The sequence below is a fragment of the Alosa sapidissima genome, chromosome 4, assembly GCF_018492685.1.
Source record: "Alosa sapidissima isolate fAloSap1 chromosome 4, fAloSap1.pri, whole genome shotgun sequence".
Lineage (NCBI taxonomy): Eukaryota > Metazoa > Chordata > Actinopteri > Clupeiformes > Clupeidae > Alosa > Alosa sapidissima.
In genome coordinates, this window is record NC_055960.1 from 17,481,188 (window position 1) to 17,508,102 (window position 26,915).

Here is a 26,915-nt window from a genome sequence, read left to right on the forward strand (position 1 = left end):
CTGCATGATGGAAAAAAAACAAAAAAACATTCACTTTATCAGTTAAGAACAAAAGGCAAAATATGTGTGTATATTGAAGGGTACATTCTGTATATATTGCAACTTTTGAGTATTTAAATACATTTTGCATATCTGTAGTACTTATATTAAAAGTAAACAAATGAAACAAAATAACTTGAAACCAAAACTTTGATGCATATAATTAATGACAAGACTGGAATGGGAAATGCTGGCTTTTTATCACGCCTTGAAATGCATTGTGTGTATAGGTCTTGTTTGAAGTGAAAGGAAAATCAGTGTGCATGTAATATTGTCCATCCCCTGCAGGCCCAAATAAGGTTCTTTCAAGGGGGAAGCACTAACAGAAAGAACATTCACGGAGGGGAGGGTAGAGTGGTGGAGCGTCGTTCCCGTCGCACCCTGCTGCGATGGAGACCCCACATGTCCGGCCCAAAAACAATAGGCAAAAGGTCAGCGCTGTACCCTTTGGGGTTGCATTGTTGAGAGAGAGAGACATCTGCTGAACACATTCCTGCTGCCCAGCTCCCAGAGTTCAAACGCCAAGCAGCACCTCGCTGAGGAAATACCATGACAGGAGAGGAAACCGAGGCCTGAGTGCGCAGGGCTCTGAACAACTCACAACAACCGTCACAGTTAAGCTCTCACAGACAGACAGTGGGTTAGTAAACGTCCTTCACTGCTCTCTGCAGTAGCATTAAAAAAAAATCTGTGGTAATAAAGTTTCTCTTGATGACGTCACGCTGTGAAACCATCTCTTACCACAGAACTACATTGTGCAAAGCCTGAGCAGTTACTGGGAACGACAGGTTATGTGATCTGTCCATCCATCATACACTAAACTACAAAATGTTAGTAATTCCTGCATGCTTTAAGCTTTCAAAAATTATTAGCGGATTGGCTTTCCAATAATATATTAAATGCAGCAAAAATAATGACGGATAAATTAACACACCAGGCAATGGAAGATTGTAAAAAGTTTTACTCATTTTCCATAAAATGGATAGAAATTATACTGTGGTAATCTTCAATTGTAACTTTGTTCTATTTCAGTAACAGAAAAAACAACAACAAATAAAACAAAATAAGAGACCGGCACAGTGTCCACCACTGTGTGTTCACAGCTTGGCCTTTGTACACTGACAGTGCTCATAGAGAAAGTATGTATTTATCTGCACAGCGGGAGGCCAGGAAGGGTAACTATGTCAGCTAACATAACACAAACGATAAATAGCAGCACCATACCAAGATATCCGGAGGCCCACAAAGATAGACAATACAAGAAGTAGGTGTACATAGTATTGTCTTTGTGTAAATGTAATGTATCCACAGCTGTGCAGTGTGCATAGGATTGAAGAAAATGATGCATAGGACTGAAATGCTGAGAAAAAAATGAAATGTAACAGGCACACCAGACTGAGGAGCAGGAAACATGCTGACAATGTACTTTTTTACGTCAACTTGGTGGCAGACTGCTGACACTACAACTGTGACACGGAACCTCAGAATCTTACTAAGCCAATCAGGAGTATGCACCAGCACTTTACTCAAGACCTGGACTCCGAGAGTCACCATAACAACAAAACAAAACAATAGATCAATATCAAGAGATGTGAATGATTCAGCACACTGCTGTAACCTCACCTTGGCATGATGACGCATTTACAAACCAAAAGTCCTCAAACATGTCATGGCACATGAAGATAATCGCTCTAACATGATAAACTGACAACCACAAAGACCGATTTAGACAAGAATGTATGGAAGTCTACAGCTGATGAGGGCACACCTTCAGTTAAACTAAGGGAGAAAAAGCCTGAGGGGAACAGCATGTGCTGTTAGAACACGATGCCACAGCTTTAGCTTGCTTTAGTCTTTAGTCATATCTTTAGTCCTGCCTTGAGGCCTGACGCTCAGTGTGTTTAAGCCACTGAGTTACCCGTGCCCCACTGAGTAAGACCTTTGGCCTCACTTACTCATTCAATTCATGGAAGTGGATACAGTTTCGCTTGGAAGACCCTGTAAGGGAAAAAGCGATGGACCAAACCCAAGTAACGTAAGGAGGTGTGAATGTTACTACAAATGACTATGGATCTCCTTTGCTTCCATGGTGGCTATGATTCATTCAAAACTAGTTCATTCCCATACTCTGGAGTCTGGGCACCCTTGGAAAAGACACTGGGGGTCAGAAAGACACCCTGGATTTAGTAAACGTTTAGTATATTCCCAAAAGGATTTTTACAAACAAATGCAGTTAGTGAATGAGAACTAAGACCTATGACATATGAAAAGGAGGAGATGATGGTCATCATCAGGGCACCATTTTGACAGGGCTTGAGAGAAAGGGCCACAGAGGTGTGGAGAAAGATGGAATTGAAGGTCTAGCAATAATAGTATCTGCAAGATTTATCTCTCTCCACCATCTGTTATAAATTAATTTAAACAATACGTATAAATGTTTAACATTTAAACAATTCATATAAGCGTTAAATGTAAGATGGTGCCCATCAGACAAGCCATTTCCTGATCTATTACATAACATTGCCAGACTGTGTTGAAAGTTAAGTTGAATACTAAAGATCGGGGGAGAATAGAAGATATATTTCATAGGGGATCTATTTTGGGGATAATAATCAAATCTAAGTATTCCAAACAGCATATTCCCATACAGCAGCTTTATGCTCTATCCAATGCAATAGTTACTACAAGTTACTTAACATGAAGGACCCAGATGTGAAATTGAGGATGAAATAACGGCAGTTCTGAGTAAATTGATAAATCAGGTAATGATACATTTAGCAAGACCCTGTGATCAAGTTTTTTTTTCCTTCACAGCATTGTCATTAACAATCCTCAAAACTACGAAACAGACCCATCACATGACAAAACACAACAAGACAAAGAGACAAGGAAACAAAACTGAGGTTTGGAGGTTGTATGAAGCAATACTGTGGACGAGGATAGCAAAGTCAGCTCTGACCCCCTCGCTAAAGTCCTTCTTTTGTCATGAATGTTCCATACTCCCATATTTTACCTCCTAAGTGCTATACTGTAGATACACTGGACTTGGGGTTAGTTTTCTTGTTTTCTCGGTGTGTGTGTGTGTGTGTGTGCTGCAAAGATCTGAGGGCATGAGAGCAAGAGTTTTCTTGTGTGTTTGTGTGTGTGTGTGTGTGTGTGTGTGTGTGTGTGTGTGTGTGTGTGTGTGTGTGTGTGTGTGTGTGTGCGTGTGTGTGAAAGAGGGATGGAAGAAGGATGCAGGGAGGGAGAAAGTGATTGCATACACTCTGGGTTTGTTCTCTATTAGAATACACCAGAGAAATGTTGAAGCTATTGCCTGACCTTGGGTCAGTTCTCATTAACAACTAATAGTTTCAGTAAGTCTTTGATTTCAATGACCTTTCAAACATTTGGTGAAACAAAATATGCATAGTCTTATTTCAAATCCTCTACAGTAGTAAAAGTTGTCATATAGACGAAGACTAATAAAAATTGACCAATAGAAAGGCTCCAAAGGGGAGGAGGCTACAAAGAGCTGCAGTATAAAAATAGTGAACCACAATCATCTGTTACGAGAATAGACATCATCTTTTATGACACAAAAAGAATTGCATTGGTTTGTGGGGTAGACAGTTGCTTTTTTCTTCTTCTTTTACTATTCTTCCTTCTTCTTAAATGCGCTTCTTGACCTTTCCTAAGCAAACATCCAGTTCACACGTATGTGTGTGTGTGTGTGTGTGTGTGTGTGTGTGTGTGTGTCTGTATGTGCGTGTCAGCACATCAATCCAGAGGGTGTTTGTGTCAGTGTGTGGGTCTCTGAGCCCCTTGTGTCTGCCATCAGTACATGTCCCTGTAGATCTCTTGCAGTAGTGGATGCAGTGAGGTCTCTGACTCGGTCTTCTTGATCTTCTGGACCAGCTGGGCGTTCTCGGTGACCAGCTGCCGCAGGTCGGCCATCTTCTGCAGCAGCTTGGGGAAGATGTAGCTGGAGTCGGGGTGGTTGGCGCTTAGGTGCTGGTTGAGAGCCTGCAGGATGCCATCCTGCATCACCTCCACCTGCTTGATGTTCATCAGCCCAGGTCGGTCTGGAGGCACACAGATGCACAGAAATGCACACGCAATGATACACGGTCAGTGGATTATTTTACTCTGGGAATGTGATTATTTTAGAATATTTTTTCTTCTCTATTATATTTCTTTAAGAGTAGGTATCGACCGATGTGTTTTTTTTAGGGCCGATACCAATTTCAATTATTACCAAAAAAGGAGTCCGATAACTGATATGTAAAACCGATACGTCAGTTGTCAAAAAAGGGGGGTAGATAGTAAAGGCGATATGCAGCAAACATTTAATTCAAAAGCATTTAATTATGCAAACTTTTCTGTCTTCTTTTGTTATACCGAGTACCAAACAGAGGAATGGAAAAAAGAAATAATATTGCTCCCTGATGTTTTATGAAGTGAAAATGAGATAATGACAATAAAACAGACACAATTTGACAATTCAAAGGACCAAAAGGGCTTTCCATAATGAACTTAATTCAAAATGTGCGGGGAGCTGCCATCTATCAACTTGCATCGCAAGTGTAAAACATGTGTATAAGAGAACATGTTGTCCAGCTGGGTTGTGCTGTGTATACACAATGTTGTTCTTTGGTGAGTGGTGGTTAATTTGTAGGTACTGAACTCATGTAAGGCCATTTTATTTGCATCCTGGAGTCTTGGTGTCTTTCTTGTGTTGGACTATTTCACCCTAATGTGTGTGTGTGATAAATACAGAACAGTGTTTGTTTCTGTGTGGGTCTCTGACCCCCTTGAGATCACTCTACACTACTCAATTGTGCTGTGTTAGACTACGTGGCCTTTTCTAAAACAAAATATACTGCTCAAAAAAATGAAGGGAACACTTCAATCATACACTGGATCAGTACTCTGACATTGTTTGGTTCTGAGCACAAGTAAAACTTTTGAGGTGAGTGTTTTATTTTGCAACAACTGTCAGACACTCTGTGAATGTAGTTTGAGAATGGAGAAAAGGGTGGAAGGTTTAAAAAAAAACCTTGTGTTTTAACAATTGTGGAAAACTATAAGTGTTCCCTAAATTTTTTTGAGCAGTATATATACATTCAAGTGCTTTCAATGACCCATGTATATTTATCCAAAAAAGCATTTTTTTTTCTTGTCAAAGTCACACATTTTCACAGAGATTTGACGGACCCGTGGGAACCTTGCCCAATACATCGCACTACACTCTGTATCTCAAATCAGTAATAAACAGGAACATAAACATCCAGCCATTTTTCCTCACCTCCACAGAGGATGATGGCCGCCACGTAAAGGGCCAGGTCACTGTCGTCCAGCTCCAGCGCGTTGAACTTGACGGCGAACTCAAACTTGGGCTCCATGATCTCGCTGAAGGGCCTCCGTAAGCTGCGCAGGAACTCGCGCGTGACAAAGCCCTTCCCGTTCGCCACCAGCAGCCCGTCCTTGTTCATGAGCGACGGCAGCATAGCGAAGATGGCCTCGTGCACCCCGTACTTGAGTAGCGTCACCTAGTGAACAAAAGGAATTGGGAAATCTGAATAACTGAGAAACTGAAAGTTTTTTTTTTTTTAGTACCAGGAGCCAAGGGCTTGAACCAAACCTTCCCAAGAGCAAGTGTATGTTAACAGTGGTAACAGTGGCATGGAAACACAGGAAAAACATCAAAGGGACATGAGGCAGGAAAAGGGCTTGAAATGTCTGGAAGCTGAGAGGAAGCTTCTGATCTGTAGCCTTTCTACCCTTCCTTACCCTCTCCCATCATTTCCCAACCTTGGGGCCGGGACCCCATGTGGGGTCACCTGAAATTCAAATGGGGTCGGCTGAGTTATTTGGTATCTTACAATTGACCAGTACATTACATAAATAAATAAATAAATATATATATATATATATATATATATATACATTAAATAAATAAAACTAATTGGATCCTTCATTACAATCTAGCTATGCAACCTAAAAATGAACGTAGACATCCCGCATGAGATCATCATGGGTATTAATGCTTGATCAACATTCCAAACAAAGTAGCAAAACGACCAGGCAACAAGTCAAACAAACAAATTAGCTTGCTAGGACATTTGGGGGAAATACCGCTCTCAACTGGATGTTACAGTGGAGATGAGATGCACTCTCTATCATGTTGTGAATGATTGGGGTCGCCAAAGTTTTGTGACATCATCAATAGGATCACCTGCCAAAAAAGGTTGGGAACCCCTGCCCTAACCAGACGTAGGACCCATGTATTAGGCTATGCCATAGTAAATGTGTAACCCCTGAAGAGAGTAGACTGTGGTGTGTTGGATAGATATAGGAATGCACGTGAAGTTGAGAGATCTGGCCATTTTAGTGTCATCCCTGACCACACAATTAGTTAGTGTGTGAACAGAATAGCTACCTGGTCATTGAGGAAGAGGTCCACGAACCCTGGGATGCTTTTGGCGAACTCGGTGAGCTCCCGCACCGTCTCTACGGTGGTGCACTGGCAGCGGTAGAAGACGTGAACCCCGATCTCCTTGTGTGGGGGAGCCCCGTTTATCAGTTGGTTCCACACCAGGCCATTCTCTGCCTGCCACAACGAGTCCATATCATGGATAACAAATGGCTGTAGAAAAAAACGAAAAAATATCCATAAAAATTCATCGGTCTTTTGTAGTGTTAATTTCGTCAGACGAGACTAGAGAAAAAATGTTCGTCAACAACGTTTTTTTCCATGACTAAGACGAGACGATGACAAGACTGCACTAATGTCCTGAAACACTGACTAAGACTATCTTAAGATGCATTATTGTTGACGAAAAAAGACGAGACTAAAATGTTTTGCATGAAATAAAAACTAAGATAAAATCTCTCTTCGTTTTCGTCTAAAAAATGAGAAGCCAGAATAGCTGTTACGTTTTCAAAATATTCCGAATGAGTTCATGGTTCATGCGCAGCAGCTTTCCTGTAGGCTAGTCTACGTGTTGTTGCTGCAACTAGACATTCTCTGCTGCAACCCTGTACGAAACTACATGGAACAAGAACACCGGAGATTTCTGCCAGAGTTAGCAAGCTAACTACCTAGGCTTTGTGCCACAATGCTACATACCCAGAAGTTGAAGCTTCTCTCATACATATACAAATTGACATCCCCCAGAATGTCCATACGAAAATTTTCAGCAAGTAATGTCAACTATTTAACTAGTTACACTGATGATGCAAAGTTTGCTAGCAAGTAAGCTAGCAAAGTTTGCTAGCAAGTAGCGTTTGGGCGCATATCGCCATCTAGCGTGGCGGAGTAAACATTCATACTTGAGTCTAAGACAGTGTTTCTCAAACTTTTTCAGATGAAGGACCACTTAAGAAACACACGGACCACCTAGCTAAAAAACAATTAAAAATAGACCTAGCAGTATATTAGCCTACACAATACTCACTGAACCACCTTGCTTATTGTCTTTGCACTTTGCTTAATTGTGTCAGAGGATTCGTATGATTTAAACTGGCATATCTGACATAGACAGTGTTGTAGAACTGTTTGAATTTACATACAGTACAAGTTGGTTCAATATTGTAAACAACTCATCTATATTATATTTTACCACGTCTGCTCGTGGACCACTTGGAATAGCTTGCGGACCACACTTTGTGAAACACTGGTCTACGAAGATCATGACAGTGGTCCAGTCAAATCTTTTACTGTCTATGGTCAAATCCCAGCCGAGCTATAACTGTAGCTCGACTTACCTATGCATGTAAACATACTGACTGACTGAAATAATTTGTTATAAAAAAGACTAAGATAGCTTTAGTTTTCTTTTGACTAAAACTAGACTAAAATGACGAGACTTTTAGTTGACTAAAACTTGACTAACAAAAATGATATTTGAATGACTAAATATGACAAAGACTAAAAAGGACATTTCGTCACAAGACTAAGACTAAGACTAAATTAAAAATAGGTGACAAAATTAACACTAGTCTTTTGTGGCCATACCATTCACACATTTCATGTCGTTTTCACACAATATGCAGTCAGTGAACACATTTGCACAATGCTTACATTTTCTTAACAAACAAGCTATACCAACCAAAAAAAATAATGGATTGTTTTTGCAGTATTTACGTCCCACAATAGCAAAAACAATATTCCAAACCTTAGATTCATATATAAACCTCTGCCTCTGCTCTGCTTTTGCTACCAAGCGGTTTTATCCCATCACCTTGGATACTGTAATATCAGTAATTTTGTGCTTTTTTAGTTTATCTGGGCTTTTTGCTGTTGTATTTTTGTTCAGAATGCACTTGTGTGTTTCATGGATATTTTGTTCACTGTAAGAAATACTGTAAACTTTTTCTGTTCTATCATACTGTAAACAGTATTTCTACTGAACCTCCTGTAGTAAACAGTAAAGGGAAAAAAATTGATTTGCTTTTTACTGGAATGCTTTTGAATGTGAACATTACATGTGGACATACAGTTCCCAACCAAGAAATTTAGTTTAAAAACGGTGGATTGCATGCAAATATCTGTACAACTGAAACATAAATGTCTATGCAGTTTTTGTAATGTCAACAATAGCCAGTATTTTGAAACCTGGTGTACTTTGATTGACTGCATGTACCTTGTGAAGTTACAGTAACATACAGTTAAATGTGTGAAGTAATTTCCTTTTTAGCCAATGCTACAAATGTTGTTTGTATCGGACCGTTTAACATAAATGTCCGTGGGTGAAACAGCAACAGTCACTAATTTACCAAATGCAAACTGAAAGTGATACAGAGCTTTCACAAACGGATGCATTAAGCTAGCTCTTGGACCGACACCAGCCCCAATTTCCAGTTAATGACATTATACATGCATAACAGTTCTAAAAGCTACAATAAAATAGCAGTGTCAGAGGCTTCAGAGGTCAGACAAGCTTCTTTGTTCACTCTTTAACCTATGACTTCACTTCAGCAGAAGGACAACCTACCCCTAACATTAACTTTACATTTGTAAGATATTACAGTATGTCTAAAATTTTAACTAGCATAACTTTGTTTTTTGTGAGGTTTATAGTGTTGCATTTTTCTTCTGATACAGGTGTATGGCCATGCCAGCTCTTACCGAGGTGGAGCTGGTCTTGCCAGTGAGGATGCTGCGGGCCTTCTTCTTGGTCATGTTGAGGTTTTTCTGGTAGGCGTTGTTGACGCGCTTGGCCAGCGACTTGAGGTCCGAGGCTGCAGAGTTCTGACTGCATTCGTCTCCCGCTAAGAGTCCTGCAACCAGCTTCCTCTTCTCTGCCTCTGGCATACGGCCATACCGGATCGCTGTGCAAGGGAGAGAGAGGGAGAGAAACGAAGAGAAAGAGAGAAAGAGAAGGAGAGAGAGAGTGAAGGAGAGAGAGAGAGAGAGAGAGAGAGAGAGAGAGAGAAGCGTGAGCTTCACCATCTGTTGTTCTGCACACAGGTCTTACATTCATCACAGTGTTCTCACACACACACACACACACACACACACACACACACACACACACACACCAGGGATGGATTACTGCACGGGCCTACCGGGCCCAGGCCCAGGGGCCCAAGGGGTCAGGGGGCCCTGAAGCCCAAGCCTTTGCATGGAATCATTGCCTCAATATCAACAAATCAGGATGCAGGCTATGAATCTGATTGAATTTAGTATTGGCAAACCCCAAAATGCACCATAATACAGGAAATCACATCAAATAACTTAAAAAATGTCTGGGGGAGGACCCCCAAACCCCCCCTCCCACATATACGACAATTAGTGGGGGGCCCTTAATACATCTGGGCCCAGGGGCCCAAAAGTTCATAATCCGCCCATGACACACACACACACACACACACACACACACACACACATAAATACTCCAATAAGTTTCATGAGTAAGCTTCCTGTATGGTCAACTAGAGAGAAATAAATTTCACAAAATCAAAACAATCGTGCTTGCTCTTGTAACTGATGTCTTGGACCTGTTGTTTTGCAGCTCCTTCTTGTCTCTGCACATCATGTACACGTTCCTGTACTGTGCTGTGCTGTGCTGTGCCTCATCTGTCCTGTACCCTTCCCCCTCTTTTGCTTTTTAACTTCTTCCTCTCTCTTTCCTCCTCTCTGTCTTCTCTCTAAACCACATACGCAGCGTCTCTCTGATCTTCCTCTATTCTTCTCCAAATAAACCATGGGCGACCCACGCAGAGAACATGTAGACTACTGCATCATTCTGATGCAACTGTTGATGAATAATCTGGTGTTGTCAGTAGGGTTGCAAAGTGGTGGAATATTTCCGGTACATTTCCGTAAACTTCCCATGTTCCCACAGTTATTCCCAGTTATTCCCACATGAGATGACATTTTCACTAGGATTTTTTTTCTCCCATGCATATCAACGCACCACAGGGTACCTTTATGTCTAGAAGCCTATTCTGATTGCTGTGTGCATGTGATTGACGTATGTGCAGGGTAGAAATTCGACTGAAATTGCATTAAATCAGGTTGTTTTAACTATTATGCTGCAAGATGGGGTTTTGTCCACTACATTTAAGTTCCCTGTTATAGGCTAACTTGCCATATTAAAAATTCCCAGTTTATTCCCATTAATTCCCGTTTATTCACGTTCATTTTCCAACCCTAGTTGTCAGTACTGATTCATACTGTAGGTCTGATGTAGTTGTGATCTAATAAAATCACACATTATTGTGTAATAACAAGTAGGCTGATCAAAAAAGCCTATTCTTTCTGTCTAGTCCTTTCCTTGCCGTCCTATCCTGATCTCCCCTTTATTGTTCTGTCTCTTTCTCCTCATCCTTACAACTTCCACTCTGTCTTTCATTCTTATCTCTTTACACATTCATCTCTCTCTCTCTCTCTCACCATCATGGGACATGCCCAGCATCAGGCACTTCTGGAAGCGGCAGTACTGGCACTTGTTGCGGCTCTTCTTCTGGATTTTACAGCTCCTCTCGCAGCGCTCGTAGTCCAGCTTCATTCGGATGGTCCGCCGGAAAAAGCCCTGCACAGGGACGAGAGCAGTTAGACCACAAAAGGAACCATGTGAAGTGGTCTTCTTATAATACTACAATATGAAGTAACCATTTGTTTACCAATAAGGAGTCAGGTTAACAATCATTTTTAAACTATCTAAATGTATCCATAAGGTTCATCAAAATTCCTCATAAACTGACGTTAGAACACATGTTATGTGGTAACCATCAGTGTCCACTGAGCCCTGATATCCTGATATCTAATCTATCCCTGTTCCCTGCTTTGGTCTGAGATAGATAAGTTAGGTCTGATTCACCCTGAGCCCTGGGTCATCTGCTGACCAAGGGACCCAGTGCCATGGGCTGTCTGCCTACCGGGGGGCCCAGGACATTTCACCTGAGGAGACCATAGTCCTGGGGATTATCTACTGCCATGTAAAATGTATGTGGATAGAAAGACACTGCTCTTAACGCATGCCAGGACAGGTGTCAGATAGTGAGACTGTGTCTCTCACTCTAAACACTCTAATCCCTACAGTCTATTTAGTGATCTAAGAGCCAATATATCATAAAAGTATATACTGGCCTGCCAGTGTGGTGCCACACAGGAACTGATATAGACAGTTCAGCAGCTGTGCTCAACACGATTCCAGCTCATTAAAATTGCATTACTGGAGGCACATACATATGGAATGCATATACATATCCATATGGAAAATATCTCATAAAGGGATCACACTTGCCATGTAATACTTGACTTGAAACTTGACTTGTATGTTGTTGCATGTACGTACATCATACTAAAATGGAACAATATACTTCAATATACAAGGTAGATCATATTAAAAATCCTGTGTTGCTGTGTATAACATTTTATTGGATACACTTTTTCCATATGTGGATGTTGCATACTGTAAGTATACTACTGTAATACAGGGATATAACTCACTATATATAAATTACAGTTCAGAGTGGTTGTGAGAGAGAAGTCCTCACCTTGCAGCCCTCACAGGCATGAACTCCGTAGTGGAAGCCTGAGGCCCGGTCACCACAGATACGGCACTCGACGTTGATCCCGGTCGCGTCGTCCCGACCCAACAGCAGCTGGTCAGTGAGCGACGGAGGAGACGTCTGAGACAGATCTGCTAGGGAGACAACACACAGGGCTTTATCTCCATGGCTTACTTATGACAGTACTCAGTAAGATAGGATAACTAAAACATCTCTGTATGTGTGCGAATAATGTCTCTCAGAGTTGAGACAGATATAGAAGGAAAAGAGAGACAGGTAGGGCATCAACTCTTTCTTTACAAAGATATTTACTGACATTTAACTGACAAGGATTCAAAAAATCTCGGTATGATGGTAAAATTAGACAGCCCAATTCCCGAACTAAATTTCCTGCTAAGGAGAGAATGTCGAAGTATAAGGGATGAAAATACTGCTGATGTCCTTTGTGCTATCTTACAAATTACACTATTTTGCATTTTAGAGAGTTAAACTCATTAAATGGTACAATGACAAAATGAGAGTATAACTACATATGAAAGATATGATATATGATTAAAATTATTAAACAAAGTCAACAATAATAAAAGTGAAGGAACTGATCCAGCAGCTTTCAGACAAATGGCAGGCTAATAAAAGCTCTCAAGGTGGAGAGAAGTCATGGGAAAGTATATTATTTACGATACAAGACAGAACCACTAGTTCCTGTATTGACGGTAGGCTATGCAAACACAATAAAACAGTCACACACACACACACAGATATTAAGCTGTTATAGCCTGACAGCAAACACATTTATTTCCATCCACTGAAATAATATCTGACAGTCGAGTGTCAAAATCAGTGGACTCCCAAGTTCGTAGGCTACTCTTCATGAATAAGTTATGACTGAACAGGTTCAGAGGTCAAAGCTGCTAAGGAACAATGCTGAGCTGGCAATGCTAATAGGATATCCCCAATGATAAGCTAAGGTATTCTAATAGTAGACTTTATTTTTTTTAGGAAATATACTAGTTATGTAAGATCAAGTCGTTATAGGACGGGATCAAGCACTTCAAATCTCCGACTGATGATCGACAACAAGATACATGGTTTAAAAATTATCATTATCACCTCATTGCTAATCTCAAGACACTCGCACTATCCCACCCAAACATAAGCTACTGTGTCTCCCGAGGAATTATGACCGCCGTAAAATTAGGACTCGTAAAAAGAGCGGTGGAGCTGTGCAGATTTACAGGGTGAGTCGGAGCGTTTGGCAGGCAGAGGTCATAAAATAGATCCTGCCTGTTACTGCCGAGACCAGGATGAAAACCTCGCCAAAGAGACTCTCCCCACAGACCCTATGGCATGCAGAGAATGTGTTTGTGCGTGTGTGTGCGCGCACATGTGAGTGTGCATGCATGTGTGTTTGCATGTGAGTCCACTATGTGTTTGCGTGTTGCGTTTATATGCACGCAAGAAAGAGAACATTTGTGCAAGTGTGATATGTGTTTGTGACTGATGAGTATGATTACATATTTCGGAGGTACAGCAAGTACGTCCCTTTAGGTACATATGGGTGAGTGTTTATTCAAAAGCTTGTGTATACAGTGCAGTCCTCTACCCACTCTCTCCCCTTGTCTCATATCTAAACGTGAGGACACACAGAGCAACTGTTTGATCAATGTTGCCAGGCAATGTTACTGACTGATGTTGTTATGGTCCATTCATGCACATGGGAAAATCATTTTCCCCAGTGAAAACGTCATCGTGGACATCACCTAATGTGGGAATAACTGGTGGGAAACTGGGGGTAGAGTTTGCAGAGTTGCCCAGTTGTGGGCTTGTCGTTACTTTTGTCGTCATGCTGTAGCTCATTCCACTGTTGTCACTTCAAAGCTGCACATCCTTCTTTCCCAAGCATCTTACACCATACATTTAAGCAAATAGAGTTGTTTATTTAAGATTAGTGAGCGAATGTTTTAACTTTTGTTGTGGCATCCATGTTTTTCACACATCCCGACGGCAAAGCACATGAAAAACAACACAATCATGGGGGCAGTCCCTAATATTCCCAGGTCACATGAATGCACCATTAGTGTCCTTTTCGTAATTTTTTAACTATGTGATCATGTCCTTTTCGTAATTTTTTAACTATGGAGAATGTAACTTGCTGTGATCATCCAATCAGGGGCGTGTTTCCCAAAACCATAGTTACTAACCTGTTAGCAATTATGGTTTTGGGAAACGCGCCCCAGAATAATAATTATTACTGTCCGCCAACATTGCTCCAAACGTTGCCCTCATCGTATCCTCATCTTGAAAGCATGGGAAAGACTCTCTCCTGAACCACAGCCTCAGACACAACAGCAGGAGCAGAGGCTTTTGTGTCTCACAATGCAGCGTCAGGCCGATGACGGGAGCTAGACTGACCTGTCACATGAGCCAAGGGTCAGCTCGGGGTCGGGCCCTGGGGAGGCCCCCACCGGGTGGCTCCGTGACTACCTGAAACCCTCCCACACCCCCGCCACACCAAAGAACATGAAACGGGTGCCCAAAATAAACCCCAGGGCCCTCACAGGAACACACAAACATGCCCACCCATGAGAGCGCTTCGCCGGGCCTTCATGAATGCACATCTGAGAGGTGTAGTGGTGATTACTATCCTCTTTTACTTTCGGTTTTGAGAAATTAAAAAGTTGATTTGAGGTCACTCCATTCTAACAACCACTTTCTGGCACGTACACTCGCGTGAGCGCTCCAGCTTTTTCCTTCCTCCACCAGACATGCTCCCTGCTGCTGGATCCCTGTCCCAGAGCCCAGGTGAACCCTCTCACCCTCCAGCACGGTGCGTTCCCCCAGGGCCCTCTGATCGCTCCCCCACGAGGGTGTTTGTGTGAAAGCTGATCCTCTCCTCTGCTGAACCCTGTGTGTGTGTGTGTGTGTGTTAGCTCAGTGTTTTGGCACTGCTGGGCAGCTGATGAGGGGGGCCCTCTCAGGCTGGCCAAAACAAACATCAACAGCCGCCACTCCGCACCGGAACATTCCGGCTAGTGAGCGAGCTTTGGAGGAGAAGAACTAACCTTAAGTGTCTGTGTGTGTGTGTGAGTGTTAGAGAGAGAGTCTGTGTGTGTGTGTGTGAGAGAGAGAGAGAGAGAGAGAGAGAGAGAGTGTGTGTGTGTGTGTGAGAGAGAGAGAGATTCTATGTGTGTGTGTGTGTGTGTGAGAGAGAGAGAGAGTCTATGTGTGTGTGCGTGTGTGGATCTTCTATTGGTGCCATAGTATGTTACACATGTTCACTCTCATTCGCCTTACATCTATCTCTAAGGATGTCATGCAGAAACTCTACCCTGGTTTTGAACAGCATAAAGGCTCTCTGGGTGTTGGCAGGTCTTGGGAAAAAAAGAAAGTAAAACAAACAAGCACAGACAGGGACAAATTAAATTATTTAACATAACAACTGTCGGAGGACCTCAACTGAAGATGGATCTCGAAAAATAAAGAGAATTGCCAGGCTTATGTTCTATATTTCCAGTGTAAGAGAATCAGGCCGCTGTTAATGGAACCTCTGAAACCAGTTCAAAGGGCGTTCGTCATTGACGTAAAGGTGGCCATTGGCTTTGGCAACATTTGTATAAGCTGCACAAACTACAAACAGTTAGTCACAATGGTTCATTCAGGACATGTAACAGGAGCACTCTTTACACTGACCTTTGGAACAAAGGAAAAAACAAACAAGGTAGTATTTGTTTGAAAGAAAGACATTTTCTTTCAGTCCCAGAAACTGCTGCTCATTAGACTCTCTACACGCTGCCCTTCTGCCCTCTCCACATACCGCCATACTGTTCACACCTGCACCAGCGGATCGCTTTTCAATCAACTTAACTTTTGGTGTTGGTGAATGTTGTATTCTATATTGGTGAATACAGAAACACAGGCCTGTATCTATAGTAAATGTGCATGCTGTACTGTACACACCTACATACAGTCTTCTGCATACTGTATTCTCTGACAGATGCCTTTTGGCCATTAGCAGCATTTGAGCTTCACTACAGAACAGTGCATTTCCATGCTCATTCACATGAATTACTCCTAACTCCAAGTCTACACTTCACTAAGACAAGACCCAAATCATTATAGCAATAAAATGCCATTTTGCATCATGTAAAAGCATCTAGGAACATGTAATAATACCAGAAGTTTTGGACATATTCAAATAGTTGATACTAAGTCACTAAATCAAAACAGCCTATAATTTCAATGGTGTAGGTATTGAATGGGTACTTTCATCAGGGTTCCATGCAGAGTTCCTTGAAAGTCTATCGGACTGCCCTGCATGTTCGAAAATTCCGCTAAATGGGTAACTAGGGTGTTGAAAAGTTAGAAAGGTCACGTTTCCTGCATAGTACACCAACACTATGTAGTGTATTACCAGACTTTCCGGCCACACAGTAGTAATAGCAGTGAGGTGTATATATATATATATATATATATATATATATATATATATATATATATATATATATATATATATATATATATATATATAATAACCCACATTGTTTTATCCAAATTACAGCACTACAATAAGAATTCTCTGATGGACAGGTCATTTTTATTGTAGCCACAGTAAAAGTAAAAATACTCACTAAAAGACTATATTCACTTTCCTAAACACACTGTACTGGTCTCCCTGCAGAGGGGACTAAATGAGCACTCGTCCTGGTCTCCCTGCTAGCCTGCAGAGGGGACTAAAGGAGCACTCGTCCTGGTCTCCCTGCTAGCCTGCAGAGGGGACTAAAGGAGCACTCGTCCTGGTCTCCCTGCTAGCCTGCAGAGGGGAATAAGGAGCACTCGTCCTGACAGGCCCAGTGTGGGTGAAAGGTGAAGGGGAGGCTTCTTATTTCAGTCAGCTGGCAGAGACCTTCTGAGGAAGGGGTGCAAGAGCTTGAGCTGTCTGAGCTTTAACGTGACATGACTAACAGCAACCTCTGTCTCATATTCACTACAATACTGAGGTATGGCACTGCAAATTAACATCAGTCATTTTCACGAGCATCTGCTGATATGCTTATCTATGGTGTAAAACAAGTCTTATGGCAAAGTAAACTTCTGTGCGTGACGTTATCAGCAATCTCCAAAGCCATTATAGATAAACACCTATCTTTAAATCTTAAGACAGCCCTGCCTACACGTGCACACAGTGCCTAAGAAGTGTAAAGAGGTTATATGTTATGATGTGACTCAGCTGACTAGTCGAGAATAGGTTAACTGACCGTTGCAACATGTCTCACGTTTCCAAAAGCTGGGCACAAGTAGGAAAAAAGCAAAGCTTCTAAAATCGTGAGGCGTTTAAAGTTAAAAATAGTTCAACTTTTGACATTGAGGCCCCAGCCGTGGCACAACTGGCTGGGGCACCTGCACCGTACGGCGGCGACCCGGGTTCGATTCCTGCCCCGTGGTCCTTTCCGGATCCCACCCCTCTTCTCTCTCCCACTCACTTCCTATCATTCTCCACTATCCTGTCGCATAAAAGGCATAAAAGCCCCAAAAAATATACTTTTGGGTTGTTGCTTAGCTGCGTGCCTGAGCTAAATATAACATATCATAGCAACAACATGTACACAAACAATTTCTACCTCACAACACTTACTACTTTGGAATACTCGTGTGAGGGTGAGGGGTTGGGGCAGTGGCTTCAGCTGGTATCGTCTCACCTGTGCCACTGCTGGAGGGCGCAGGGCTGCCCGTGCTGCGGCTGGCGCTGGTGCCAGAGCTGCCTTTCTCCTGCAGATCCTCCTCGCCTGCGTGCCCATTCTGCGCTCCCCTGTCTAAGCCCTGCTCCTGCTCCTGCTCCGGTGAGGCCTCCAGCCAGCTGCTCTCCTCCCCGGTGCTCCCCTGCTCCATCTTGTCCTCCGGGCCCACCTCCTCCTCAGGCTGCCCCGGGGACGACTGTTGGCTGGGCGGAGACAGCTTTCCGTTGGGCTTCTCCCTGCCGCCGACTTCGCCCCACAGTTTGGGGCCTTCGTTCGGGTTGACCGTCAACACTGACGTCCAGGAATCTTCCATGGCTCTGAAGCGGGCGCCGTCGCTACGTGGTCCCCGGCTCCCCCGTCATGCCAACGCCATCGCCGTTCCTGCTGGACACAACAAGGAGGACAATCGATGAGTCAACGCACTCTCAGGTGTTCACTCACTTGTTTCTGTTTGCTTTACTTTCCCCCCATGAAACATTATCCTAATGTTATCTCACAAAGGGCCTGGCTTTCACACAGTAATTCTCAGAGAAACAACACAGTGGTGCAGCTACAGATATATCTCTCTCTCTCTCTCTCTCTCTCTCAGTAGCCTGCAGCTGAGCAAGCTTGGTCCCACATGGCGCTCCCCAGCAAGGGGCCACGAACTGAGACCCTCAAGTTATTGTCACACATGGGGCCATTCAGAGAGATGCGTGAGGCTAGGGAGGCTTGGGGGGGGGGGGGGGGATCTAGAGGCCTTGCAGTGGAGAGGAGGATCTGCGGAGGGGGGTTGGGCGGGCGGTACTGGGGAAAAGAAAGGAAAGGAAGGTGGGCCGGTAGGAGGTCTGAGAGTGGAGCAGGGAAGGATTAGGCCCCCGTAGCCTCCAGCACGTGTGTACACAGAAGAGTATTTTGGTTTGGACTGAAAAAGAGAAAAAAAACAAGACCAAGAATGCCAGAATGGACGAGAAGAACATCAAAAGGGGGCAACAACTAGAGGGTAAATGAAAGAAGCAAAAGAATAAGAAGAGAGAGAAGCAATCGAGGAGGATGAAAAAGAGGAACAGAAGAAGAAGAGGAGGTAGAAGGAAAAGAAGAAAAGGAAAGATCAGAAGAAAGAGAAAATATAAAGAAGAAGAACTAGAGGAAAAAGTCAGACGAAGAGGGGGAAAGCGTCAAGAGCCAAGAAGCACCTGTTTCTCAGGGCTGAGATGTGGCGTGTCTGGTTTTGTCTGAGCACATCCCGCAGTCGGATCAGCTATCAGACGTGACCTTTCCCACACAGGGCTGGTTCCTGCCTCGCTGCAGCAGCCATAGCAGCAGAGGCAGACACACGCACACACACACACACGCATGTACACACACACACACACACACACACATACTGTGCTCTTTCCCTTACAGACTCCGTGGGAGGAGAAGCTGTGATTGGAGATGATGGAAGAGAGGCCTTGGAAAACAAAGCCCAAACTTGTAAGAGAGTGTAGGGGAAAGGGTTCATGTGCGCAGGTCGCTGGGACTGGTTTCTGTGGGCGAGGGAAAAAGGCTCAAGTGTGTTCCCTAATGCTGTCAAAGGGAGTCAATACAAAGTACAGAATGCTCCATAATGTAAAAGCGGTCTTTGAGAGAGGGAGAGAGAGAAAGATAGAGCAATCCCAATGTTCATATGACAAGAAACACAATAATATGTATTAATAACAATTACTACAATATGAATCAATATCCTGAATTTCCTCTTGGGGATCAATAAAGTATCTATCTATCTATCTATCTATCTATGAATTCTACATTTCAAATACAGTATATTTTGTAGAGGCCCTCGATGAAAATGAACTTTTAGACAGATGTTTTCATTATTTCTACTGTTTCTCTGTAAAGGCCAATAAGGTAAATGTATTGTGCCTGACAAGTACAATACATTTACCTTATTGGCCTTTACAGAGACACAGTAGAAATGAAATATCAGTAGGCCTAATGAACCTCTTCAATATAGATGTTTTCATTACCTTTTGGTATTTTTTTTTTTGTCTGTCAGCAGGATTATGCAAAAACTACCAAGCAGATTTTCATGTAATGTTTAGTGGAAAGCTATAGCACAGGCCAAGGATGAACCTATTTAAACTATGTGACTCACAATTTTTGCGCTGAAGTTCAACTACAGAGACCATGCCAACAGCTGTTTACAAGGGAGCACAGACATGGATAAAAAAATTGACTCTACTGTAAATTGCGTCACAAGAATGACTCAATTTAATCTGAATTACAGTTCTTCTTCCTCACACATCCCTGATCTTGCCAACACTTTCCTCAATCATTTAACTGGAATGACTTGGCAGCCATCCAGTGTAGCTTTCCTGCTAAATATGATAGCTTTCCTGCACCACTTTACAATTTGACTGCACTCTCTTCTAGATGGGCCTGTCTGCTGTTAAGCTGAGCCTGGACCCCAAGCAGGAGTCTGTCCTTTAGAATGCACATGCAGCTTCAGTTAAGGCTGCAATGTTTGACAGCGGACAGCTTTCACTGGGTGGCCATTGCAGATCTCTACGCTCTCTCCACGTCTCAGACTCTTAAGCTCCTAAGATTGTGTCAGAATCCAGAGGCTTCCTGGGGAGCGCCGGGGATTCCTGGAAGCCTTGTCCAAGGGAGGGCAGGGACGGGAGGTGGATGGGTCACTACTCAAGCCCCAATGGAATGCTGCATGGAGTTTGAACTGCACCTTCCTCACAGCTCCTATTTCCAAAGTACTCTGCATGAGACACCAAGAGAGCCTTCTCCTTCCTTGCTTTCACAATTATTTTCAAACGGTGTCAAAACATTACTGAATGGAAATGTACTTCAGCAGTATCTAAGGTGTTGTTTACTGAAACAGGTTTTCTTTCAAAGCGACTGTATCGTTTCATATTGATGGTTCAACTAGTTTAAACAGTGGGAATAGCTTGCTCGGTAACAGACCATGAAGGAGGGGGATGTGGTTGATGTGGGATAAGGCGAGCCTATGACTTCAACAGTGATGGCAACAGCCCCAGGCACCAGTTACACTGCTACAGTATATCCTATAGATGGCCATCTTTGTGGGGAGAAAACCCTACACTAAATCTTCCTTAATCTGCAGCTTTACTGTGATTAGCGGAGGAGAGAACCAAAGAATGCATTCATGTTCCCTCGCTAAATAAAAGTAGATTATAGCAGCGAATGGGAGCAGCCATTCAGTAATGGGTAATCGACGGGCCAGGCATCCACATACTCAGACTGTGCAGAGACGGGAAGTGGTGGAAACATGCGCACAGGAAAGAAGGTCTTTCCAGGTCAGGGGTTGCTCAGAGATGCTGCAGACTTTGGTGTGCCTAAACCACCGCCACCACCCCCCCCCCCCCCCCCCCCCACACAAACAGATCTATGCACCCCCACCAGCTCCCCATTCATCTGCTGAGACAAGGTGGTTTCAGAGACCAGAGAATATACGCATTGTATTTTCCCTTGGGGTGCAGAAATACCACAGGGACGCCATATATATCTAAAACGTCTGTTGCTGCTGTGGGAAAATCTTAAATCAAAAATGAAAATGTCAATAAATGTATACTTAACCTAAATCCAACAACAACCTACAATTACATATGAATAAGTAAAAGGCAAATATTTTGTACCTTTACTGTAATAGTATATTCTACTGGCAACAACCAAAAAGTGTTAGAACTGGTGGAGGGGCTACTGGTATCTGATTAAAAGAAACTATGAGTGTGTATTTACAGTATCTACAATTGATGTAAAGCTAGTTACACACAACACTTTGTATGGCACCCTCAAATAGGGCAGGCGTGGCCTACTGGTTAGCACTTTAGGGCAGGCGTAGCCTACTGGTTAGCATTTCCGACCTGTAGCCGAAGGGTTGCCGGTTCGAACCCCGACCAGTAGGCACGGCTGAAGTGCCCTTGTGCAAGGCACCTAACCCCTCACTGCTCCCCGAGCGCCGCTTTTGATGCAGGCAGCTCACTGCGCCGGGATTAGTGTGTGCTTCACCTCACTGTGTGTTCACTGTGTGCTGAGTGTGTTTCACTAATTCACGGATTGGGATAAATGCAGAGACCAAATTTCCCTCACGGGATCAAAAGAGTATATATATATATATATAAAAAAAATTAAACCAAGCACAACAGCATGTTCTAGAATACTATCAGTCATACGCTACAGTTCATTGGTTAAAACAAACTGGAAAAAAAAATACTGTTACTAATTGTAGTGTTTTTGAATCACTTTAATCATCACTGAAATACCCACAAAAAGCATATCACGCCACCCTTGCTGAGGCAAACACTGAGTCATCAGAATCCAGTTTAGTAGCAAAACAAACACAAGAGAGCCAACCTGCGGCTCCTCAACTGACATTACCTGTCATGAAATTACCTGTCATGAAACAGGACTGGCAATGTGGCATGTCCCTGCTAGTTCATTACTTTAGAATTCCTGTGATTCAGACTCCTCTCTGAGGATGTACAGATGTACAGTAACATAAGGTACTACACATATGCAGAATGTACTCTGAGAGACCTGTCAGCTGGACTTAGCAAGTGATTCCATTCAGAAAGATTTAAAGACAGAGAATGTAGCTTCACTTGTAGGCCAGAGATTGGTACCCAGAAATACTGATGAATACTGATTATGGAAGAAAGTTGTCTCTATAGAGTTTTGCGCTGATGTAGCAACCAAGATATTTAATATTTCGTGCCTGGACTTTAAACTCTTCACAGTTTTCCAAATTCTTTATGCTTTTGTCTACTAATAATAATTCTGTTTTTTTATGTTAATTTTATACCCAGATAAAGTTGAGAAGTTGGTTAGTATTTCGATTACACTTTGTATGGATGTATTCGCCTTATTTAACTATCTAATACTGCAATATGCTTGGGATAAAAGTGCTTGCTCAATGAATGCTAAATGTGAATTTACAATAAATGTGGGTGACAGACAGCATTATTTCCCCTTACCAGGGAGTTGTTATCGATGTTAGTCTAGGTCCACTTCCTTCCTTGATGTGAAAGAATATTTGAATCATTAATTACATTATAAACAGACCTGCTGACCTTTTATGAGTATTGATGACGGAAAAAGGCTCATCTATGATGGCAGCAACGAAACAAAAGAAACGATGCCACTACTGTATCAGTAGTTACAATGAGCTCCCATCAGTGCATTCATCTAAAAAAAGCATGCAAACTTCACACACACTTACCTATTAAGTGGTGTTGAGTGCTGTGTATGGAACATGAACTTTGAGTATGCAAAAATCACCACCACAGCTTAGCCTCAGCGGTGTGGGCTGCTGCTGCTGCTGCTGCGAGTCGGAAAGAAGGACGCAGGTCATGGAATGATTCATCTTCCCCAGAAAGGACAGGGCAGTGCGAGTGCAGAAATACTTTCACTATTGCAGACCACAGAGACATGAGGCCATAAATGACTGAGAACCACTGACACTAGACCAGCAGCACTGATTGCATCTGTGCACAGGTAGTGCTCAGGTCTAAACTCAACAGAACAGCCACACCTCCCAAAGGTACATAATAAGCAAATGTGTAACAAAATCTGGCTGGTGAAGTAATGTATAACATTGTAGCATTGTCACAAACAGCCCCTTTAACTGCCTCATTAGATAAACACAAGGGTCCCTTTAAGTGTTCTCATAACCTAGTCTACTGCAGCACACCGCAAGTACACTATGCACAGGCATATGGATGCTGACTGGATTACTAATGAGAAACTGGTCTGAAATCTGCTCTAAAGCTGACGACCCCAACTTAACTCCACCCCCATCCGCCCCTTACCACACATAGCGCCCTTACAGCCAACTCTCCTTGGCAACTGGATCACCAGCTCCGTCAGTTAATTATCTACTGGGCTAACTCAACATTCCAAGAGTACCTCAACGTCTGCAAAGCGTCTGTACCTCGAAAGACCATTATGGGCTAAGTTAATTGTTTAATTGGATAGATTAGTTCCACTTTGCCACAAAGTGTCACTTGTGGGCTCTGAGAACCTGCTTTCCATTGGTAAAAACAATGACCAAAACAAGCTTAACCTGGGCTTGTGGTAGATCCAAAGGCACTGATTACACTCTTTCATTACACATCTAAAGACTACAACAACGCACTGGATGATGTGAATGTATACACTAGTGTAGTTTGTTGTATGTAAATGTATGTTTTAAACCAAGCTGCTATTTGTAAGCCTTCAAAAAAACTGTAGCACCACAAATTGAACGGATCAAACATACAGATGTGATTGTCTGCAGTTCAATACAAATTCAGCGTGTTTTATAACCACACAATGAAAGAACAAGCCGGAGGGTAAGGAAGGGGCAGAAACCCCCCATCTGTCAGGACACTGTGAACCTCCGCATGAGAGTGCACCAGACACTAGGAAGGAAGCAACAGCCACAACCTCTTGACAGACAAGACTGTTTGCACCTTAAGCTAGACAATGAAAGACAGAAACTAAGCGAAAGGCAAATATAGCCCAGAGAGGAAGAGACTGAGGGTTGAACGACACAAATCATGTCTGGTTCTGTGTCTACGACCGTTACTCTAAACGACTGCAGTTAGTCTGATGTGTATGGAGTAAAGGGCACGTGAAAAAGCTTTGTAAACAACCGAACGAGTAGCATCACAGCCATGGAAATTCTATACTTACAGCATGTTACATTAACAACCACACAACATAAACACATTATGTGCACACAAGGTGCAAATAAATAATGGATTTTTACATGTGAGGTAATGTATAAACATTAGACCAAATTCAGATGTTTATTATTATTCTATAACACATACTGCAACAATTAAATGTTGAGGATGTGACATAAAATGGATACTAGCTTGGACTTACCAAAAATAATTAACATTTTATATACTACAGCTGGGTCAACTTGGCAGTGGGAAATTCAGGGTCACCTCCAGTTGACTGACATGCGCCTAGGGAGTATTCAGTAGAAAATACCCATGTCTGAAATCTGAATAGCAGGGGCGCATCAAAGAGGCCCTGGTAATCCCTACTCCTATGAAGGGAGTTGTAGCTTTGATGACGCAGCAGCCCCAAGACCTTTGTGGCATTTAGGTGACTGTGAAAGCCACTTATGTACTTTCGAGTGACTGAGTTATTTCACAACGCGACATCCAGCTGAGTTTTACAACATGAGAAAAAACAGCTGAAGTATCAGCTATATTTCCTTTTAGCCAATTAAGTTCTTCACGGGTTCTTTAAAAAGCTGTTCAGTCTTTAACCCCCTCAAAAAGAACGGAAAAAAATCCTTTTTGCATCTAGTTTCACCTCAGTAAGCAGTTGAGGAGATGAAAGCACATCACACAAATGTTACACAGTGAATTGTCAGTCAGGCTGTATTACATCTTTGCTGTGTCATTTATGCACCTTAGGGATGTAGTTGTTGAGCTTTGGTGATCTTGCTTGGACAACATATAACAATGATGACAATGTGACTACAGTGCCATGATTTGGTCCATTCCATTTCCATTAAAAAAAGCTTCCGAGTAACTTTCTGAGTCAGAAAGAGTGAATTATGTGTAGCCTACAACAGCAGGTTCAGTCGGTCATCTTGTAGACATTTAACCTCAGGGATTCCTGAGGGAAGGAATAAACAAATATGTGTGGGGAAATCACTACTCCTTAACAGTTAGATGATGACAAATCCATTGCTCACAGCCAGGAGGCTATTGCTCACTGTGAAAAATACAATAGTCAACAACAGTGCCCTTTCACCCAGAGACCAACCAATAAATAAGGCTAGTTACTTTTTTAGGAGTGTGTGAGACAAAAACGGGTCTAAAGTTCAGGCGAAGATCAAATATTTTGATTTTCTCTAGTCAGTTTGGTGGTATGGAGACAGGGCTTTAATATCTCACAGAGGCAAATAACTAAGTTCAGTGACCTCCCTGAGTTTGAGTCCCATCAGAAATCACCTAGAATGAATCTGATGATAGTTGCCGTTATAATGTTGCTCTAGCAATAGAAACCGACTTGCTAATGCGTAGTAAAACGACATAAACGTCCCTTAATAATTTCTGTAGGTGTGTGTAGCCTATAGCACACAGTGCTGACGTCTACAAAATTAGGATTGCAATAAGAATCATAGACTGTATGCTGATTTACTCTGGAACGATAATATCTGTCAAATGTATAGCTTAACATTAATGGTGTATATGCACATATGGTGATAACAAGACATGGAGAACGATCCGTTGCGCAACTGGTTCATAAGTGCCTTGCTAGGATGCTGAACAGTGATTTATGATAGGCTACCTAATGACACTAATCTATTTCTGATCAACATGAAAGCTAACTGCTTAGCTTGCTACAGTAGCCATCTGGTTTGCTAATCCCTCACGTGATACAAGACCCAGCTATCCACAATAAGCAAAAACAACATGTCTTTGTCTGATCCATCTCTTCATAAAAAAAGACAACGGTCACAAAACTAAAGCAGAAGTGGGCTGTTTCCTGATTTCATCCCGAAATTCGCTGACTGGCGGAACAGTTGAGTGTTAAAGAATGTATAGCCTAACACCAAATTCTTGTTCTCTTTAGGGGGGCCCTACTCCAAAATGTGGAACACGCGCACACGTACTCACGCGCGCACACTCATCTCGAACTACACTTTTATCACCAAAATCATTTGGTTGCCTCGCTGGTGTTGAAACTAAACAAATTTAGACTTAATGATAATTCCACGTACCTTATATAAAAAAAAACTCCCACTAGTCCAATGCGTGGTGTCGTCTGGCTATGTTCAAGTTGTGTTGAGTCAGGTTCGTTTATAGTGACATTTCAACTATTTTGGGGGGTTCATGAAAACAGCTACTTTCCCGTTTCTCGGTCCTGCGATTCCCGTCTTTACAATAATGTGACTTCTTGAACCTCTTCTCTTCAAAGTCGACAACGTCCACCATCTCATGCATATCCTGGTGAGTCGCTGGTCCCTGTTAATGACACGAACGCATTATGTTTTATAACAGTTTACTCCATCAGTTCTCTTCATTACTTCGTGTTCTTTCTGGAATAGCCATCGCAAACTATGGCACTTTGTAGTCGGTACTGTCAGAAATCTGTCCCTGTTTGTCATCCGACACGCACGCAAAGCGTACCGTAAAG

The 26,915-nt window shown here is 42.6% G+C and overlaps 1 protein-coding gene across 2 annotated transcripts; it reads right to left on the bottom strand.

The window, feature by feature from the left end:
• Positions 1–982: 982 nt before the first annotated feature.
• On the bottom strand, positions 983–26,898 carry pparda (peroxisome proliferator-activated receptor delta a). 2 transcript variants are annotated; one of them, XM_042088873.1, is made up of 8 exons: positions 26,500–26,898; positions 17,739–18,158; positions 12,028–12,173; positions 10,922–11,060; positions 9,152–9,354; positions 6,461–6,667; positions 5,327–5,570; positions 983–4,103 (listed from the first exon to the last, which is right to left on the bottom strand). In XM_042088873.1, exons 2-8 carry the CDS (start codon positions 18,088–18,090, stop codon positions 3,856–3,858), a joined length of 1,539 nt encoding a protein of 512 aa, XP_041944807.1. In that variant the 5' UTR covers positions 18,091–18,158; positions 26,500–26,898; the 3' UTR covers positions 983–3,855. The 2 variants fall into 2 exon arrangements, with proteins under 2 accessions (XP_041944807.1, XP_041944806.1); XM_042088872.1 differs by having other exon boundaries at positions 12,028–12,176.
• Positions 26,899–26,915: the final 17 nt, after the last annotated feature.